The following is a 21,009-nucleotide window of genomic DNA, read 5'->3' on the forward strand; positions in this document are numbered from 1 at the left end:
TAAGATTTTTTTAAATCCTATTTTTACCACTGGTGTAATCAAGTATGTAATTTAGACATTAAGTTGGCGGCACACGATGCTTGTTTTCTTGCTGGATTGCTAGTTAGAATAAATTTTTGCCACCATATTGGTTACGATGCTGACATTGTCAGTACCATAGTCAATACGGCTATGGCAAGATTCTAATCCAGCTCGAAATCCAACAGGAAAACAAGCATCGTGTACCACAGGCTTTAGAAATCGGATTATTTGTGTTCTAATATACCTAATAATAATATGTTCGATATACCAAAGTCGTCTGAAAAGTTTTGAGCCTCAATATGTCATCAGTCGACGTCAGTGTTTTTGAAAAAATCGAATCTCGTGCCGTGATTAAATTCTTGCATTTGAAAGGCAAAACGCTTGCGCGAATTAAAGCCGAGTTGGACGCTGTTTATGGGGACTTTGCCCCACCATTTGCCATCGTGAAAAGATGAGCAGCTGAATTTAAACGTGGTCGTATCAGCTTGGCTGATGAGCGTTCGGGACAGCCAACAACTGCGGCCACTACCGATAACGTTGAAAAAATTCACGAAATCGTACTGAATGACTGTCGAATCAAAGTTAGAGAGATAGCAGAGCATATCGATAGAACGTGTTTATTAACTGAAGACTTAGATATGCGTAACTGCGCATTGGGTGCCGCGCTTGGTCACTGTGGACCAAAAACGCATTCGAATGAACATTTCCAAGACTCTGTTGGAGCGGTTTAAGCGAAATGAGTCGGATTTTTTATGTCGATTAATAACTGTTAATGAAACTTGGATCCACTACTTCACTTCTGAGACGAAGGAATAGTCAAAACAGTGGATTGCAAAGGGTGAACCTGCTTCGAAGAAGGCGAAGACAGTTTCATCGACCGAGAAGGTGATGGCAATTTTTTGGGATAGTCGTGGAATCGTGTTCATCTACTATCCTAAAAAAGATAAAAAAATATCAGGAGTGTACTACGCATCATTAATTGACAAGCTGGAGGCAGAAATTGCGAAAAAAACGGCCGCATTTGAAGAAGAAAATGCTGTTCCATCAAGATGACGCACCGTTTCACACTTCGCCGTTCGCCAAGGCAAAAATTTACCAATCGGGATTCGAATTGATTGATCACCCACCGTATTCACCAGATTTGGTCCCCAGCAACTTTTTCCTGTTTCCTAGGCTCAAAGTTTGGCTCGGAGGATAGAGATTTTTATCAAAAGAGCAGGTCATCGCATCCGTAGAAGCCTATTTTGCAGAGCAAGACGACAACTATTATTTGCATGGATTAAAGGAGTGGGAGCATCGCTGGAAAAAGTGTATCGACTTAAAAAGAGACTATGAAAAATAAAATTGAATTTTTGACCGAAAAAAATACTTGTACCTATGTTAGGTTCAAAATTTTTCAGAGACGACACCCTCGTATATCTTTAATTATATTAATTCACATATATTTGCGGTCTGTTTTTAAGATTTCTCTGGTGAAAAAAATTTCGCTGAAATTATTTCACGTTTTGGAATATTTCAGCGAAATTGTTGAAAATTTGCTGAAATTTCACTGAAAATGAATTTTTCAGTTAGCATACTGAAAAATCGTTGAAACTGAACTGAAATTTCTCCGAAATTTTGTTGAAATTTCTCTGAAATTTTTGCTGAAATTTTGCTAAAAAGAATTTTGCAGCTAAAAATCGCTAAAATTAAAGTGAAATTTTTCTGAAATGCTGAAATTTTGCCGAAAAATGTTCCAAAACGTGGAATAATTTCAATGAAATTTTTCTAGGATTATAACTAATTATAACGATATGCTTGAGGCTGAGTACATTTAAATGATTTGAATCTGCTTTTTATTTAAGTCACGAATATAAAGCATATTTTAGCCCGAAGCGATCGAGTTTACAAATATGGTAAATATGATAAATATGGAATGGTATCCCAATATTACATCAATACAAAAAGTAATAGATGAATACATATAAATTGTATATATTTTTTCTTAATTATTCAAAACGATTCTGTATATCGACTATAATTGCATAGAAATCATAGAAATGGAATATCAGTCCGTATATTTTTAGTATTATAGATATAGCGCGATATTCCATAATACAATTAATGGCTGGTAAATCAAACGTAAAAAATGAAAAGAGTTCCATGTGCCTATAATTTCAATATTTTGAATAAAGATCATAAATTATTTCAAATATATTCTAGAATGTTAGAGAGAAGTATCATTAAAATATAAAATATTATCGCAAAAGGAGTATATACAAATTATTTAATTTATATTTTGAAAGACAGTCATTTTCAGAGCGCATCTAAAATGATTTGTCTATAGACATGAAAAATGTATTCGTATAGAATTTATAAGAAAATTGTTCAGAAATTTCAGAGATTGAAATATATCTGTGTATGAATGACAATTTTTAATTATATGAGCATACACAGTTCCTCGTGTTGATTAATTAATTCACTTTAATCATGAATAATGAAATGAAAAATGCTTATGCGCTAGTTCAATTCAAATATTACAATAAATTCAATAGCAAGATATTTTTGTAACACATCAAAGGTTTGTTGATCTGTATTTACAAAAATTGACAATAACTGTAAACAAGTCTCAACTTTCATACCATTACTTCCATGGGCGTATCGTGGAATTCTTTTCGGGGGAGGGTTTTTTATCAACCCAGGGATGTACCATGCGTCAATCGTACTAAGAATAAAAAAAAGAGAAGATTTTGCTATTATACTGAAAAGAACGTCACTACATCAATTTTGTTGTTGTGACATTTACAACAATTTTTAACGTTAATGAATTCCATTTGGATATTTTTACAGCTTTTAATGTCTTCTTGTACCTCATTTTGAAGAAGAAAAATGTTACGTTTTGTACCTCATGTAACTTTTACTTATTTTTTTAAAGACTTTTTTTAAAGAAAGACAATACAGCTACAGGCAAAATGTTTAATTCTTTAATATTGTTATTGTATGTTCGAACTAACAGAAGTATTAAAAAATTTTTATGTAACAGCAAAAAACTCACACAAAGTCAAAAATAAAGTTGTATGTGTTTTACAATTAAAAATGAAAGAGAAATTTCGATAATGTACATCGCTAATTGGCCAATTCAAAATAAAATATTCTCATTAGTAAAGTGAAAAATTATTAGGCACCGACCGATGTGAGTGGATGTGTGCTATCAGGATGTGTGCTAACGAAGACTCAAAATGAAATACTAAAAAATTTCGAGGGGGGTTTGGACCCCCAAAACCCGCCCCCCTCCTGGATACGCCCATGATTACTTCGTTATTTACGTAATTGCAGTTCTCTGCATGACAACGATAAAATCATGTATTTTTTAACATGTGACAGCGGTGTAAATTTCTATAGACTGTAAAGCGTTTACTGAAATATGTATGTCCAAGTGATGTTATAAAAATTACAGAAGCTATTTTATATCTATATTATATTTTTTATTAATTCCTTCTCTTGTTGAGAATTCATTTGCTTAATTACACAGAATAATTTCATTACCTTGCGTTTTATAACTTATTTAATATATTATAATGACTATGCATCTTTGTATAGGATATTAGTTCAAATCATATAATTGTTACTATATTTATATCATTAGCAGACATAATTAAATTAACACTGATATAGAAATTCAATGTGTCATAACCATATATTGTATCATTGTCCATATATTGTTTATGAAATTTTATTTTGTTCAAGTTTTATAAATTACTTTCTATCTCTAAATTATTGAAAGAAATTATTAAGACACAAGAAAATTATATATACATGACAATAAATATGTAGTATATTTCTTTCGAATATATAGTTAACCCAGATAATAAAGTTTACATAATTTGCAAATTATGAATTAAATGTCTGTTTTGCCAATATATAATTATCAATTGTTTAAAACAATCATTATCTCTTGACCAATGTATAATTATTAAATGATAATAATTAATATTAATTATTAAAATAATTAATTAATTATTAAAATAATTAATTAATTATTAACATAATTATAATTATTACTTATTTTAATTATTATTATCAAATGTGTCTTAGATAATAAATGTATACTTCCAAATAAATCATTTAAAATGTTGAAATGCGTTTCATAGTATTTAATTTATTTTAGAATGGACATGAATTATTTTATATCGATTTCATACAACATCGGATTTACAAGAAATTATTATATTGTCCATATTTCTAGATTTACAATGACTATAAATTCGTCGAAAGCACATTCCACTTGATTATAAATGTAAACATTAAAAGAAATCAGTACAAAAAGGAATATTCAAGTGTTAATATACAATGTTGAAAATATCTTGCATGTGCGTTTACAATAATTTCAATACATCTACACGTTTCGTTATTATAGTTTCTATATCGGAACATAAAGTGATGAACATAAAATAAAATAAAATATAATACTCGGTATATGAGCAACTAGAGCTTACTGAACAAATTAATAAATGTAGATGTGCACAAGTATAAAACTGTTGTCAATCAACCAATTGATCGAATAGAAATGCTAAGTAACTGCGCGTCTCGCGCGCAGATTTTTAATAATTACATAAATAGTACGTTACAAATTATTAAAAATATATAGACTTTTTTCTCTCGTATATGCAAGCCATCAGTTTAATATTCTTACTATTAGTTTTTCAGCTATAAACTTATACCATGCCAAACAAGTATTTTCTTGTAGTGGCTCTATATTCTTACAGCATTCTCATCATTTAACTATTTATTAATCCGAAAACATGAGAATATTCCTAATTACGAGAATTTATGGCAATAATTTTTACATACTTTTTCTTACTCATTAATATAAATTTTGTTAATATAAACTGTAGATACACACATGTGTAGTGTGACACCCGTGCCAAGTAATTAGCTTTTATTTAGTCATATCAAATACATATTTGATATATTCATGTACTTTGATGTAAAATCATGCTGCGACATACATAATTGTATCCCTAAACAAAGAATCTACAGACCTTTTACTCTGTAGAAGTATGTCGTTAATATTTGGAGCATTAATTTTATCTTATGTTTGCTATTCATAAAATGATGTTTTCATGTTTTACAGACAAAATATCTATATTTTATCTATGTGTATAATGCTTAATCAAGACTTTAAAATACAGCTTTCAAAGTTATACAATATCGGAAATAGTGCATTGTGCATCCATCTGCGGATATCATGCAATTAATACGAAAAATATTATAGTGCATCATTCATTTTCTTTTTCTCTCTTTCTCTAAAAGTTTATCTAAAAGTTTATATCAAATGCCAAACTATACATAAACTCTTTACTCAATGGACCCCGGAAATAAAATATATTTCCCTGTATACGAGGTTTACAAATCGCGCATGATAAAACGAAGGCGACTATTCAAAAAGACACGATGTGGTCCTTAAAAATTTGCTAAGAGTTGTTGGAATGTAGAGGAATTACAAATTTAGGTCCAAACGGTGATCTAAACTTGATGCCAACGTCAGAATATACCTTGTTTGGCAACGCGAGATTGCATAAATATAATCTGCCGTTGTCGACGCTGTGCGACAACGGTAGGGCACCCAACAGGCTGAATTTACTGAGTATGCCTGGTGTACCCGTCGCTGGAGGTTCGATAGATAGTACTGGCGCCCGATTACTGTTTGCCCATCTCGCTATTGGAGTGATCATTCTAGGTGAATCTTCGTCGCAGAGCGCTACAAGTATCAGATCCACCAATGATGGCAGATTCTTGACTTTGGTTTCTACCTTGTTGTCTGTTAGCCTGTATAACGACAATTCTTGCAGAAGAAATACGTCTTCTGCATTCTCCACGAACACGATTGTTGTAACACCGTGAGCAGCCAATTGTCGAGCACAGTTGATTCCTGCAGCGCCGGAACGATGTGGTCCACATAGCACGACCACGGTGGGCCATTGATGCGCATTATTCGGATTCAATCGATGACTTCCACCCAATAACTGTAAGGTGAGTTCAGCACCGGCGCGACCGAGCAATTCCACCTATCAAAGAAAGCCAGAATTATTAAATACAATAGAATTAAAATAAAATTAAATTTAAAAAATTGAATAAAAATAGCTTACTTTGTTAGTGCGTATATTTGAACGAATAAATGAAAACATGATAAGTCATATCTTGAAAATCCTCTTATTTAATTATTTAATTTTTAACTTTAATTATTTTGGATATAAATATATATATATAATTAGAATAAATATGTTCCATCAATATACTTACTTAAATGCAAATATCTTACAAGGTTGGATCTTACTTGAATCTATTATCTCTCCCCTTTTTCTTCTTACTTCTCATTTCATATTGAACAAAAAAATAGTTACAAATAATACCAATATACGAACCCTGCGTTCCCAACTTATTCCCAATCTATCTGCTGCACCTATTAATTGCCGATGTAAACTGAGAGGGATGCTAGGAATTACTAGACCATTATCTGTAACATATTCTTTTTCACCATGGAAAGGTACTATGATCTGTCTGAGTACTGTAGGTTCAGATACAAGAATATTTTCGTCGGGTCGGTAGATAGCAGTAGTACCGCGATTACTTTCCGACTGTCTAACAATGTCCGGCTTCGAAGAGTTTATTTCTTGCCACACAGCCTGCAATAGATAAATCATAATAATAGTTAAGTAACATTATAAGCAACATATAACTAAATTTTCTTTTTGTATTACATAATGTTTAAAAACGGTAAAACCCAACCTCTTTGTTAAACAATGCTAAGTTCTTTTCAAAATCAAAGTCTTGCTCTAATTGATCAATCGGGGTACCAAAGGTATGTTCGTCTCTTTCCAGTGCTCTTTGCCGATGAGTTAATCTCTTTGAGACTGATTTATTATTAGATGCATTATTTTCAGCTGCAACATTGTTACATTAATATAACATATGTCAGGTGTTAATATATAAATCATATGTACTTGGAGGTATTTTTCCATTAGGAGTTTGCTCCACTTGCTGCTGGTTAGGTTCTGCTGGTTTTTTGAAGTTTGTTTGTGATTGAGAACTTCCTGCTTGCACTGTTGCATTTGGAACGCACTCTGAAATAGATCGCCCAGCCCTTTTCGCAATCGGTCTCTTCACGATTACTTTACTGTGTGTATCATTAACATTTCCTGCTTCCTCCGTCGATATAATCTCAAGATTCTGTATATCCTTTACACTGTAGTAATAAAGATAATTAATACATGCGTTCATATATTATTTGGGATATTGGACAACTTAGTTAGAGTAGCTGCTTGTGAAAAATCACAGTTTGATTCTAAAATTGCTTCTCATATACACTAAGAATTTTAAGTGCAAGAATTACACTCTAATAAAAGATAAACAAATCACAATACTGTGTCGTGTCTTGAAGGATAGGAGCCTCTAAACAAGTTTAAAAACAACCTAGTGCTCTGAAATGGAACTTGAGGGAGAAACGAATTTGTACAATCCTTTTTCATGAAAATAACAATTATAATGAAACTAATTTGAAAGTTACGGCCCATCTAAAGCTATATGCAATAAAATAAACAACATATGATATACCAATTTACCCATTTGTTTTAAAATGATTTAAATTCAATTTAATTAAACAAATTTATTTAAATTCTATGTATATATATACAAGATTTTTAAAAATATTTCTTATGATTTATCTATTACAAAAATTAATCAAGTCAGTGGTCTTACCTCAAGTTAACAACAGAAGAAGTATGAGGTATGCCATTGCAAAATGCTTTTGCCAAAGTCAGACTATTCTTATTTAGGTCAATAATTTTACCTTGGTAAGCAAGATCATCGATACACTTCACCGAAACTGTACAACCCAAAAACTGCTCAGACATTCTGCTTAAAACTAAAACAAAAGTTACATGCTTTCATAACTATCATAATACAAATTATATCTCAATCATGATGTAAGGTCTTTTTACAGCACGATTTACATCTCGATTACAATACTACTAATCATATTCAGCAAAATTCATACATAATCATAAATTTTATATTAGAAATACAATTGTTATGAATGAATCAATATGCATGTTATTTCAGTATACTTTCGAGAGCAGTATCAACATATTGCAATCAACAAGAATAATAGGAACTTTCCAACAAGCGACACTGTGCAACACAGGGATCACCTCATCCTTGTTTAACATTGGCGAACAACAAAGGATGCAACGATTCACCGTGTCATTCTGTGTCTCTTATTGGAAAGCTCCCAATGAAAATTGTAATAGCTAATGGAACCATAAAAGTATCTATATATTAATACAAAACAGTATGTGTTAATATAAGGCTACTTCTTTTAAAAATTTAAGAATAATGTTAATAAGTATGTAACGCGTTAATAAATAAAAATAAATACATTTAAACGTAGAAGCAGGAGCACGATAGTCACCAGTTTTTAACATCATTGAAGAAAAAAGCTCAACTTTCAAGTTACTTATATTAGGTTAAAAGCGGTATGACATTACTGGAAGAACTGTACCAAATATTCACATACCTGAGTCGATGCCGATGTAAATAAAGGAAATCAAACAAGGGGAAAACAAACCGCGCAGCAGCTAGCGATAACTTAATTGTTACGCACTATTTCCACGATTTGGCGTGCGACATCGAAACGAATCACCACCCCGTATGTCGGGATTGTAGGGTCGACTCGCGTATATTGCAGTATATTCGTATATTGTCATTGTGTGCGCGACTGCAGAGACCGTCATGTTCTTCGCGTTTAGCTCTGACAGTGAAAATCTTTGAACATTTTTCGTCATGTAAATATTCGTAAGATCTTGCGAGCAAATTTGTAATTATAAACTATTATTATAAACAAAAATTATATGAGCTCAAAAATGTAAATATTCTTGTGTCGAATCGACCGTCATCGGTCGGTAATTCAATACCAGGGTTGTCGCCGATCAAGAAAAGAATTTATCAAAACCTTTTGCTTGAACATTCACCAAAATTGCTCCTAAAATTCATTAAATTATCAATCATAATATAATAGCGATAATATATAATATAATAATATAATATCAGGGTTGACTAGTGCTAAATTAAAAAGATAAAAGTTAAGTTAAAAAGTTAAAAAGTTAATTAATTTTAACTTAACTTAGTTACATTTTAGACTTTTAACTTTTTAACTTAATTTAGTTACATTTTATCGTTAACTATTAACTTTTAATTTGATTTCTTTTAAATTAATCCCCAGACACAATTCGAGAGGATAATGAGTATATAATTTAATAATTTTATATTGTATAATCGTTACTTATATGAACAAAAATAACCAGATTCTTTAATAAATATGCTGTGAAAAAGGAAAAACACGAAAAATTATGTAAAATGATTAAACTATTTCTCTTTTTTTCTTTTTTGTTGTCCGTTCGGACCAAATTTAACTTTTAACTTTTCAATTATTTTTTTTATTAACTTAACTTTTAATTCAATTAATTTCATTATGGATTAACTTCTATATATATTTTAATTAAGTTAAATTTTCAAGGCTGTTAACTTTAACTTAACTTAATTAAAAAAAAAAGTTAACTTACTCAACCCTGAATAATATACATATAATATGTAATAAAAAAAAAATAGCAAAGAGAAGCCTGATAGACCACTGACAAGATAGCAGACAAATTGTATATTTCTGATTTATTTATGTCCCAAATTATTTCCCAAATGTTTTTCCCAAATTTCCTCAAACGATTCCTAAATTATATAGACATAAATAAATCAGAAATATTCAATTTGTCTGCTATCTTGACAGTGGTCCATTTTTTCTGTAGCTCTCTACTATTTTATCGACATTGGCAATTTTATCAACAATGTCAGAAAAATGGATGTAGCCACGTAGTACCAAATAAAAAATGGATGTACTGGCATTAGTGTACGGGTGATTTCGCCGGTGCCACGAAAAACGCCGAAATGACCTTTTTCAGATTTCTCTTTGACATATATGATATGTACATTTAAGATCGCTATTGTACGTGATAAAAACAAATCGGTAGAGTATAAACAGAGAGAAACCTGAGGGCTTTTTTTCTGTAACCGCAAACTCTCGCCGCGCACTACTACCCTCTGAAGAAGTAGATGTAAACTACACAACTATATCCATTATAATTTTATTGTAAATAAATGTATGTATAATAATTAGGTATGTATTAAATATAAAATTTATGTAAACTATCAAGATATGCTATCATATTTACTTTTATAATTTGCTCAATAATTGCTAATAAATTATACATTTATTGGAATATGTATATATCCATATTGAATATCTATTCAATACAGATAGCATTTATCTTGTCGTAGTAAACTAAATTGTTGCTTCATTTATGTAAATTATACGGAATCGACAAAACATATGATAACAAAAATTGTTTATTGATTTAACAAGTTTGATAAATATTTAATTTTGAAACTTTTTTTTAGTTTAGATTTTATTTTGAATATCATTAATAATTTTGATTGACTTCTAATTAAAACTTTGATGTTTAGAACAATCATCAATTTTTCTTCGTATTTAGTATATAAATTTATTAAATAAGTCAGCAAATATTGGAGCTTTGACTGAGGCAATGGTTAAATATTAACTTTTTGCTCGCGAAATTTTTGACGTTACACTCTCGCCCTCAGATAGATGCCAGTGAATGCTTGATTCGGACCGATAAGAAGTCGAAACTATTTTCATTATAGAAAATTATTCTTCGTTGCTTTTCATGAAGTCCATTTGTGTTATCGTATGCTTTTTCGACGTTTCGGTATAACCCGCATTAATAAATTTTGTTAATTATGCTCCTATAATTTTTATTATATTTCGAACAGCATTTATAATTGTACATTGTACTATAAACAATTATTATTGTATTACTGAATGTATAAAGGATTACAATAAAAGATAGTATTAAAAAAATTATGCAATATGATTTTATCGTATTTCGCTAATCATAATGCAATATAATTAGCGAGAAATACAATAAAATAATTAGACATAAAAATAAAAAATAAATTTTTAATATACTTATCTGCAAAAACGGACTACTAAATTTATTAGTAGCCCGTTTTTTTACGAGTGAGTATTCTTATAAAGAAAAGAGGACCGCCGATAAAATCGGCGGGGGGGGGGGGGGGAGTGGTGGGCCTCTAGCTCGTTTTTGCTAAATTAAACCTTAAATTGACGATATATTATTTCAAAAGTTTGAAGTGTATTCAAAGTCTTTATAATTGCTAATGATTACAGAGACTTTGGAATATACTTACATATTAGTAAGTATGTTTGGTAAAAACGGGCTGAAAATCTGCATTTTTTAAAAAAACATAATTTCATATAATTTCATTTTTATTCAAGCGCATATTATAAAGACAAAATTCGCTAAAATAAATTAACTTGTTTGAACATTCAGTTTCGAGTTTCTTAATATTCGACAACTTTTATTTTCACGGTAGGAGATGCGAAATTGAAATTTTCGTTTAAGGATCCATTAATAAACATTGTATCATTAAAAGATTTATTAAATAAAAACGTAAAGATTGTTACTGCAGAACCAGAATTCGGATTTTCTTGAAATATACACGAATTTTGTGTTATGATATGCATTTTGTATACTAGATATCTTATATATAAAAGCAAAAATGTTATAAAAATTTATAAGCAATTTTTGTATTTTATATTTTATAGTATAGTGAAGAATACAATCAAAAAATCGTGAACATTACCGACGGGATCGTGGACATTGGCTATGTAGTTTAATGTCCATGTTTTGTGGACATAGAGGCGCTTCAAAATAAGGTTGCAGCTAAATCCCGGGTATGGCCGCTCTCAGGCTTCTCTCTGATAATAGTAATATATTAGCAATCATATTTCAAATCGTATTTTGGATAGTTTCACAAGATATTCTTAAAACTTTAAAAAACATTATCATAAAAATGACATCTTATTTAAGAACATCACAATTTTAAAATGTCCAATATTTCTTGCTGCAGAGAGAAACCTGAGTGGTGTCCAAAAATAGTACAGGGAAAATGGTTCTGCGGCTCTATTCTTGAAAAGAAACGTATACGAAAAACTAGGAAAATACTATAATATACGTAACATATACTGTAGTATTTTCCTAGACTTTCGTATACGTTTCTCTTCAAGAATAGACCCTCCCCCAGAACATTTGCAGAAGATTGCAGAATTTGCCGCTGAGTGGCGCGTCAGTTGGCGAGAATATTCACATACTCTTCTACGTTGTTCAAAGTGTTGTACGTAAAACATATTTAGATAATTACGGTAGTGTATAAAACATGGCGGACTCGGCAGGAAATTGGTGTCTCATTGAGAGCGATCCTGGCGTTTTTACAGAATTGATTAAAGAATTCGGCAAGTATATTTCTAATTTTCATTCTCTGTACTCATAGTGCGTTCTTTGTTTGCAATATTTTTAGCGTTACTTGAATTAGGCAAAGTTCTAATGGAAAGTATTTGTCATGCCTGAAAACTAGTAAGAACCACATAAATATACATATATACATACACATGTACAAAAATACATAGCATATAAATATATATACATTTGTATGTATGTATATAGACACTTACATATATAAAATTGAATTCATAATTACTTTATAATCAAGCTATAAATAATTATATAATATAAATATTTATAATAGCTTGATTCTAAATTGTGACTATCAAGCCTCACAGAATAGGCGAATTTTTTTAATTCATCGATTAATCAATCGCACTGTGCACAAATGTAATTTTGTTCCGTAAAAGCTGCATTTGCGCATAATAGGATTGATCAATCGATGAATTAAAAAACTCGCCTACTCTTTGCAACATTTTTTAAATAATTTCTTCAATTATTGTATCAATATATTATATCTTGTAAAATCATGTCTACTATTAAATGGAATGTTATATATATTGCTGTATTTGTATAGGGGTCAAAGGTGCACAAGTGGAAGAATTATGGAGTTTGGATGATGAACAATTCAATGATTTGATGTAAGCTTATTTTGTGTAATATTAACTCTGTAATTTTTGTTATTTGAAAGACATTTGTACATGAAAGATATATTCTTGATAATTAATCTTTTCGCATATTTGTTTTTTCTTCAGAATGTTTTCATATGTACTTAATTTCTTTTACATATACAAGATAAGAAAAATATACATAGGTATAAAAAATAATAAATTGTGTATGACATTGATTTAGACAATATTAATATCTTAGTAGATTAATTTTTATGTGTAAATTTTTTTAGTTTGTTACAATTTCTTTTTCTTTTAGGCCTATTCATGGTTTAATATTTTTATTCAAATGGGTACAAGATGATGAATTATCAGGGAATATTGTACAAGATAACAGATTGGACAAAATATTCTTTGCAAAACAGGTACGTAAAGTATAAAATGGATATCTTAAATAGATATATTGCTTACCTGGAAATAGATAATTAAATCATTTTAATAGTAAATTAAATATAATTGTTATTAATTAATCTTGGTATGTTATAAAAATGGAAAAGATTTAATTAGAATATATCAGAATATTTGGAACATAGAAAAAAATAATATAAATTATTTTATTATTTTATTGAATCTATATTTTGAGATAATTAACAGATATTGATTCATGTAGAATTTGTTGAATATAAAAAATTTTTAATGTTTAAAAAGATAACATTTAATTTAGGTAATAAATAATGCTTGTGCGACCCAAGCAATATTGAGTGTTTTATTAAACTGTAAGCATGCAGATATATCTCTTGGACCAAACTTAGAAGAATTTAAAAATTTCTGTCAAAGCTTTGATGCAAATATGCGTGGACTTGCACTTAGTAATTCTGATGTTATAAGGGAAGTACATAATTCTTTCTCCAGGTATTTTATATTACATATATACTTTTTAACTACTAAATATTGTTTATGTTAAAAGAAAATTTATTATACACCAAAATTTTAGACAAACATTATTTGAATATGACTCAAAACAGGCATCTAAAGATGATGATGTGTTTCATTTTGTGAGTTATGTTCCAATTGATGGTCGTTTGTACGAATTAGATGGATTGAAAGATGGGCCAATTGATTTGGGTCCGTGTTCAGTAGGAAAACAATGGGTACAAGCTGCAAAACCTATAATTCAAAAACGGATAAAAAAGTTAGTTACAAAATGTAGCTTTCTCAATAACTTGTGTGTGTGCGTGTGCGTGTGTATACAGGGTGTTTCTTAAATAGCGGACACATATAGCGCTATTCCTGATTAAAAATTGAGTCGAAAAGTCCTCTACCATTTTGCAATTTTCGCAATGATGGATGAAATATTAATTTCTAAAGATTGCCGAGTAAGCGATTGTCGAATCACATAATGCTATTCCTTATAAAAAATTGAATCAAAAAGTCTTCTACTTTTTTTCAATTTTCGTGATAGTTAATGGTTGAGCAGCCGGTTATGGGCTTATTTAGCAATATTTAGAAATTAATATTTTATCAACCATTGCGAAAATTACAAAATTGTAGAGGACTTTTCGACTCAATTTTCAATGGAGGAATAATGCTATACGATTAGTGTCCACTATTTAAGAAACCCTGTATATACACATATATACATGTATATATTTTTAATATTATATATTGCTTATCAAGTATAAAAATCAAAATTATTATTAAACAGGTATAACGAAGGCGAGATTCATTTCAATTTAATGGCTATAGTGACAGACAGAAAAACTTTATATGAAAGGCAGAAGGCCAATATTTGTGATCCTGAAGAATTAGAACGTCTGCAAGCTTTAATTGAGGAAGAGATTAGAAAATCGAAGAGATATCAAATAGAGAATATCAGAAGAAAGCATAATTATTTACCGCTTATCATGGAACTTTTGAAGATTCTTGCTAAAGAAGGCAAACTTGTGTCTTTGTATCAAAAAGCAAAAGAGAAAACACTTGAAAAGGAGTCAAAGAAAAATAAAGTTTAAATTTAAACGAAACTAAGAGAAAGGCCAATTTAAATTGTTTAATATATTTGGTATTGATTTGATTTGTATATTGTAGCCGAGAGAAAAGAATTTATTGTATCAATCTTTTTAAAAATAAAACTTATTTCTACTTGTAATAAAATCTTTATAAAATAATTTTAAATAATACATTTAAGAGTAATACAGTGTGTCATATGTTTGTATTAATTTGACATTATCTATTTGAAGTACACGATAAAATTATGCATTGTATAATTTAGATATAAAAAGATAAATAGTATAATTGTGCATAATACATACTTTTTTTATACAAATCAACTACCGATAGAATTAATATCACTAGTTACTAGTTTCTGTATTTAGCAAAGAAATTTTTCCATTTTCATAGATAATTCTAGGTAAGAATTTATCGGTGTATGCATTTTTAATTTTAGGAATCTTAGTATGATATAGGTGTTCCACAACATCTGTAACACAAAAATTGACACATTAACGTATACATAACATATACATGAATACAAATTATATTTACAAATATAGTTTAGATATTTTGTTACCGGCGAAATTATTCGTATCAGTCATATTGCATTCTTGAACAAGATAAAAAAAAACTTTGCAAAGGAATACCGCAGTTGCTCCGTCAAAGTGTTGTGCAACATTAGGCCATATAATTTCGCGAGTATTGGATATTCCTTTTGAATACATACTGCAAAAATAAATATATGCGTTTGTATATAGTGCGATCCAACAAAATTTGTTATCTGTTAAAACCAATCTAAATGATACTCAATACATGTATTGTACTACATTAACAGTTATAGAATGTAATGATATTTACTATTCAATTAATTGTATCTTAATGTCGTTTAAATAAATAGGACCCATGCTGAATAATTGCAGATGTAACTGGTGTTGCCAAAATGTTCTTAAAGCACTCTCGCGTATGTTAAGTTTTTCCTCCATTTTTTGCCACACTGGTTTAGGAAACTTGGCATCTTTAAGTTCTTTTATATCTTTACTTACTGTCACACTAAGTAAAGTTTTTATAAATATCTTGATTAGTGGTAATGTCCATTTAACATCAACTAGCACTGTAATTAAACAGATTTGATAGTACACAGATATGAATACATTAAGCATCTAGAAATATAAACAATATTTAATGGCGAAAGAACATATCGCTTTTTTACTTCAAAAATGATATAATTCAAAAAACATGATCTTCAAGTTATTACTATGAATGTGTTAAGGAAATATTACCTCATCAGTATGAAGCGTGAATTAATTTAACTTTATAAAAAGTTGAAAAATTGTGACAATTTAAGAAGAATGGTTCTTTAAGGATTGTGAAATAAAAGCAACAAAAATGATAATTGATCATGTTAAAAATATGTTCTTTTTGCCGATATTATTTAATAATTTTCTGTTAAGTTAACAAAGTTTTTCCTCCTTTTTTGGAAAACTTAATTTCTTAAGTTATCACTTTTGAAGTGGAGAGCTAATATCATGAAAGTTACTTACGTTCCGTTTCTGATTTATTTAGAGTTTGATTTTTGAGATATTGATATCGTTTAAAAACCGACCGGCCAGTTCGTCTTAGTAATTTTGCTAATTCACTATATTTGGTATAACGTTTATCAAGATGTTCATTTTCTATGTACGTTAAAATTTTCTTATCTTCCCTAGTAGTATAACTGTAACATAAAAATCATATGTGAATACAAATTAAAATGATTTGATGATCAATTCAAGCCTGATTTGAAATTTTTGTATCTTACCGACTGTAAGTGATTTTATTACAATATAATACTTTAAATCTAGAATAAACACTGTAGAGAGTTCGCCAAGGTAATTCATTTGCCAAAAATTGAACGAATTTTTGTCTTTCTTCTATGTCATTTATATAATATCTGCCATTGTGTCTCCAATAAAGAAATGGCATCGGATTTTTTGGATCCCAGTCATGGTGCTGTATATCACATGTTACATGGAAAAATATATTAATACAATAACGTAATTATATCATCCTATGATATTGTAGTATCTCACATTTTGAATATTTTCGCTCTCAAGTTTAGGGGATTCTGAAGAACATTAGAAGGAAGTTTCTGAGTAATGGTTAAAGCGAGGACTGTCATCTTATCGTTTTAAATATATATAAGTCTGCCAAACGATCGGTATTTTTTCATTAGACATAAGGCTACCTCAAACATTACAGATAATTTATTTTTTTATTTATTATTTATTTTAAATACTTAAAATATACCTTGCAGAATGTCTTCCAGTTTTTCCTGATAATTTTGTCCTCTATAGGTCTGTATGAACCTTTTCGGATTAGTCCATATTTCTGAAATAATCTTTTCTCTACCTTTGTTGGTGCATGAGATCCAGAAAGCTCTATTTTATGTTGTGGTGGTACTTTATGTATCAATTTTATATGTAGTTCTAGTAGTTTCTGAAATATAAAATAATTAGTTTTTACAAGATGAATAAATTATATATAATATTTAAAATATAAAAACAATCAAAATTAATCAAAATAATGAAATTAAAGGCTACGAGCTAATAAAGTTATAACAATTATATGTATAACCGTTCGATTATTTGACACAGCAAAACAAATTATCAAATAAAATGACCAATAAATGAGCAAAGATGTTAAATTAACAATAAAGTTAATTTAATAAAATGAATTCATGTAACAATAATTAATTATAAACGTTTCTACAGAAATTCATAACTTTATTGATAATTTATAACAGATGTTTTGACTTATATCGGATCATTATCAATGTTGCAAACTCTAATCACTAGTATGTTAAAAGATTAGAACCACAAGTAAAATAATTGAAAAAGTATTCATTTATAATAAATTATTGTTAAAGTAATGAATTTCTATATAGAAATGTTTACAATTAATTATTGTTACATGAATTTATTTTAAATTAACTTTATTGGCTCATAGCTCTTAATTTCATTTTGATTTATTATCTATGAGCCATTTGCTTATCTTGTTATTATAATCAAAATTAACCTTTATGTTAATTAATGGCATTTCTTCAAATTCTTCAAAATTATTCAACTCTTTTAAAACACGTTTCTCTTCCATATTCAACTTATGTTTATCTTTTTTAAAATGATATTCAGATTTTTGCCTTTTAATTTGAGATTGTGATCTTGTTTCAATTCTACGTTTTTTGCGAGACATTGAATATGAATCTGCAAGTGTATCGGTATCTTTCTTTTCACAATCACTAATAGAAAGAGGATCTGTCACTGGATCCTTATTCATCCCTTCATCATCTTGTGTAGTATTCATTATCGTTGATAAAAAGGTATCTCTACAATTTTCAAACTTTATTACAGAATCTAAATCATGTAACAGATCAATACTCTCAAAGTCTTCTGTATTGTATAATTCTGATTTGGAGATATTAGAATCACTATTTGCACTAATTGTTCTCTTTCTTTGTGAACATATATCTGTTTGAGCTGTGTCCACAGAGTTCGCACGTTTGTTTAACTTTTTAAATACTGGACTTTTAAATAACGAATTCTTCAACAAGCTTTGATTAAATAGGTATATGTTCTTATGAGGGCTGTTTGTATTTTTGTTTATATATTTTATTGGATTGTTAAAGTCTTGCGTTAAAATCTTATCTTTGTCAGGTGTACTGTGTACATTTCCTACGTTGGTAAATACTATATCGTTGGTCGTCTCTGATTCTAAATAGCTTGGCAGCTTATCTTTACAGGAGTTTTTAATTTCTTCATTTTTATGTTTATCTACAATCACTGTTGCATTTAATATCTCAGCCATTAAAATTTTCTTTTCCTTGTTTCTCTTTATAATGCAACTGATTAAAATAATTGTACACTATATATTAAGTAAATGATATATCTTTCAATTCTTCCCAACAGTTTTCTTCGTATTTATATATTAAATTCATTATCTATTTTTTCTAATTTATATAACTCTTCGATATTTATTAAGAAATGTTATATAAATATTATCGTTAATCTATCCAGCTAGCTGGCTTGTTTTTTGGTTATGTACGTCACATATAAGATAAAATCACGTGGCACGAGGCAATTTGAATAGATCTCTCCTGCGTTCGGAAATATCATCCGGGTGTCCCTGTGTATCTTATCCTTATTTAACATTGGATGAACAACTAGGATAAAACGATACACGGGGGCACTCGAGTGATATTTCTGAACGCACCCCAGTGATGGTATAGAGGCCGTTTTTCTAGCGCACACACCAACAACGTATGTCACGTCGTATACTCCTATGTTGGATGTAATGCGGGGTCTACAATAGAAGTCGTAGTAGTCGTAGGGTCTTAAGTCGTAGAAAATTGACCAATCACAGTATTTTCTACGACTTAAGACCCTACGACTGCTACGACTTCTATTGTAGACCCCGCATAAAAGTTTTGTTTTGATGGGCTCAGGAGATTAAGGAGATTGACAAGAGATCAATTTAATTAATGTGTATAACGGATCCTAAATATTGCAAAAGGAGTTATTAAAAAACAAATGTTGATACTATATGTAATATATATATATATATTTCTCCAAAGTTAAATATTTTATTTTATATTGATATAATATGTTTGAAAAACATATTGTTGTTTTCTCCTCTTTCAACTTGATCGTAGCGTCAAATTTGTATTAAAGATATTATTTTTATTCGAAAAAAAAAAAAAATTAAATTCGCTGCGCAATGACACTCCATTTTTCATTTAAACGGAAATATAGATTAAATATTTTAATCTATCGAGAAAACGATTTCCAACAGATTGTGATAAGTAGGGCAATTTTTATGATAATAAATATGCTACAGCATTTTTGCTTATTTGCGCAAGCAACCGTGGTTCACATAATGCCTTTAAGTTGCTCTAAAAGAAATCACTATTGTCCTAATGAAAATAACATGACGACAATTGAGGGAAACTTGTACTAACAATAAATATTTATTTTCTTTTTTATACCAAGAAACATTTTGTTATCTGGGTAGTTGCTTGATATAAGTTTCCCTTCAGTTGCCATCACGTTGCTGTCACCGGCACAATAGTAATTTCGTTAGGCAACCTAAAGGCATTATACGGACAATAGTTGCCTACGTAAACGAGCGGAAATGCGGTAGCAGACTTATTGCCATAGAAGTTGTCTGCACAATATGTTGGATCCAAAATATTTAGTTCACATTATAAAAAAAGTCTTGTTGCATTAATTGGAATTCTAGTAAATTCAATCAGACAAGTACAATATATAGTTAGAGTTATCAAACATTCTAGTCAAAATAACCAAAAATTCAGTTACAATAATCAGAAAACTGATTCATATGATCAGAATTTGTTTTGTTTGTACTTCTTGTTGATTACAACAAAAATATTTTTCTCGGTGTATTTCCATTCAGTTGATGGAAATATTGACTACAAATGTTTTACGAAAACGGTTTCCAACAGATTGTGTGGCAACTTCTCTAGCAATAAATATGCTAAAATATTTCCACTCGTTTATGCAACCGTTTGTGCAGGTAATTGTTGTCCACATAATGCTTTAGTATACCTTAATGAAATTGCTATTATCCTGATGATAATATGATGGCAATTAAAGGGAAATTTATACCAAGCAACTATTTCCATTCTTACGAACGTTTGGTTAGCTGGGTTTTCTTTTTTATAGCTTTGTGCTATAGATTTGTAATACTTTAATAGTAATATATTAACGCACAACAAGATGTATAAATATGTGTATTACAATACGAAATATCTGTATTTTAATTTGTACATCGATGAACAAAGTTTTTGCGCATTACATGTATGAAATTAGTAAAAATGCAATTTTATTATATATCATTTTTTAAATTCTATTTATAACATTATTATTAAATAATATATAATATATAATATATAATAAATTTGATAAATTTATATTTTGAAGTATATATATATA

The 21,009-nt window shown here is 29.3% G+C and overlaps 3 protein-coding genes and 1 long non-coding RNA gene across 4 annotated transcripts; 2 read left to right on the top strand and 2 right to left on the bottom strand.

Moving 5' to 3' along the window:
* The first annotated feature begins 4 nt into the window (after positions 1-4).
* LOC108728135 (uncharacterized) lies at positions 5-1,294 on the top strand. The gene is made up of 2 exons (XR_001936877.1): positions 5-62; positions 238-1,294. It is a non-coding gene; the product is annotated as an uncharacterized lncRNA (long non-coding RNA).
* A 3,085-nt stretch (positions 1,295-4,379) lies between these two features.
* On the bottom strand, positions 4,380-8,728 carry Edc3 (enhancer of mRNA-decapping protein 3). The gene is made up of 6 exons (XM_018456426.1): positions 8,576-8,728; positions 7,759-7,924; positions 7,005-7,246; positions 6,790-6,944; positions 6,426-6,686; positions 4,380-6,068 (listed from the first exon to the last, which is right to left on the bottom strand). Exons 2-6 carry the CDS (start codon positions 7,911-7,913, stop codon positions 5,475-5,477), a joined length of 1,407 nt encoding a protein of 468 aa, XP_018311928.1. The 5' UTR covers positions 7,914-7,924; positions 8,576-8,728; the 3' UTR covers positions 4,380-5,474.
* Positions 8,729-12,357: 3,629 nt separating this feature from the next.
* On the top strand, positions 12,358-15,122 carry Uch-L5 (ubiquitin carboxy-terminal hydrolase L5). The gene is made up of 6 exons (XM_018456563.1): positions 12,358-12,439; positions 13,006-13,069; positions 13,356-13,461; positions 13,761-13,948; positions 14,031-14,228; positions 14,742-15,122. The coding sequence occupies exons 1-6, from the start codon at positions 12,364-12,366 to the stop codon at positions 15,043-15,045; spliced, it is 936 nt and encodes a 311-aa protein (XP_018312065.1). The 5' UTR covers positions 12,358-12,363; the 3' UTR covers positions 15,046-15,122.
* On the bottom strand, positions 14,130-18,953 carry LOC108728151 (uncharacterized). The gene is made up of 8 exons (XM_018456560.1): positions 18,080-18,953; positions 17,312-17,500; positions 16,824-17,014; positions 16,567-16,739; positions 15,884-16,136; positions 15,603-15,751; positions 15,346-15,512; positions 14,130-14,203 (listed from the first exon to the last, which is right to left on the bottom strand). The coding sequence occupies exons 1-7, from the start codon at positions 18,863-18,865 to the stop codon at positions 15,385-15,387; spliced, it is 1,869 nt and encodes a 622-aa protein (XP_018312062.1). The 5' UTR covers positions 18,866-18,953; the 3' UTR covers positions 14,130-14,203; positions 15,346-15,384.
* Between the last annotated feature and the right edge of the window lie 2,056 nt (positions 18,954-21,009).

The sequence above is a fragment of the Mycetomoellerius zeteki genome, unplaced genomic scaffold (genome assembly GCF_001594055.1).
Source record: "Mycetomoellerius zeteki isolate Tzet28-1 unplaced genomic scaffold, Tzet1.0 scaffold58, whole genome shotgun sequence".
Taxonomy (NCBI): Eukaryota; Metazoa; Arthropoda; class Insecta; order Hymenoptera; family Formicidae; genus Mycetomoellerius; species Mycetomoellerius zeteki.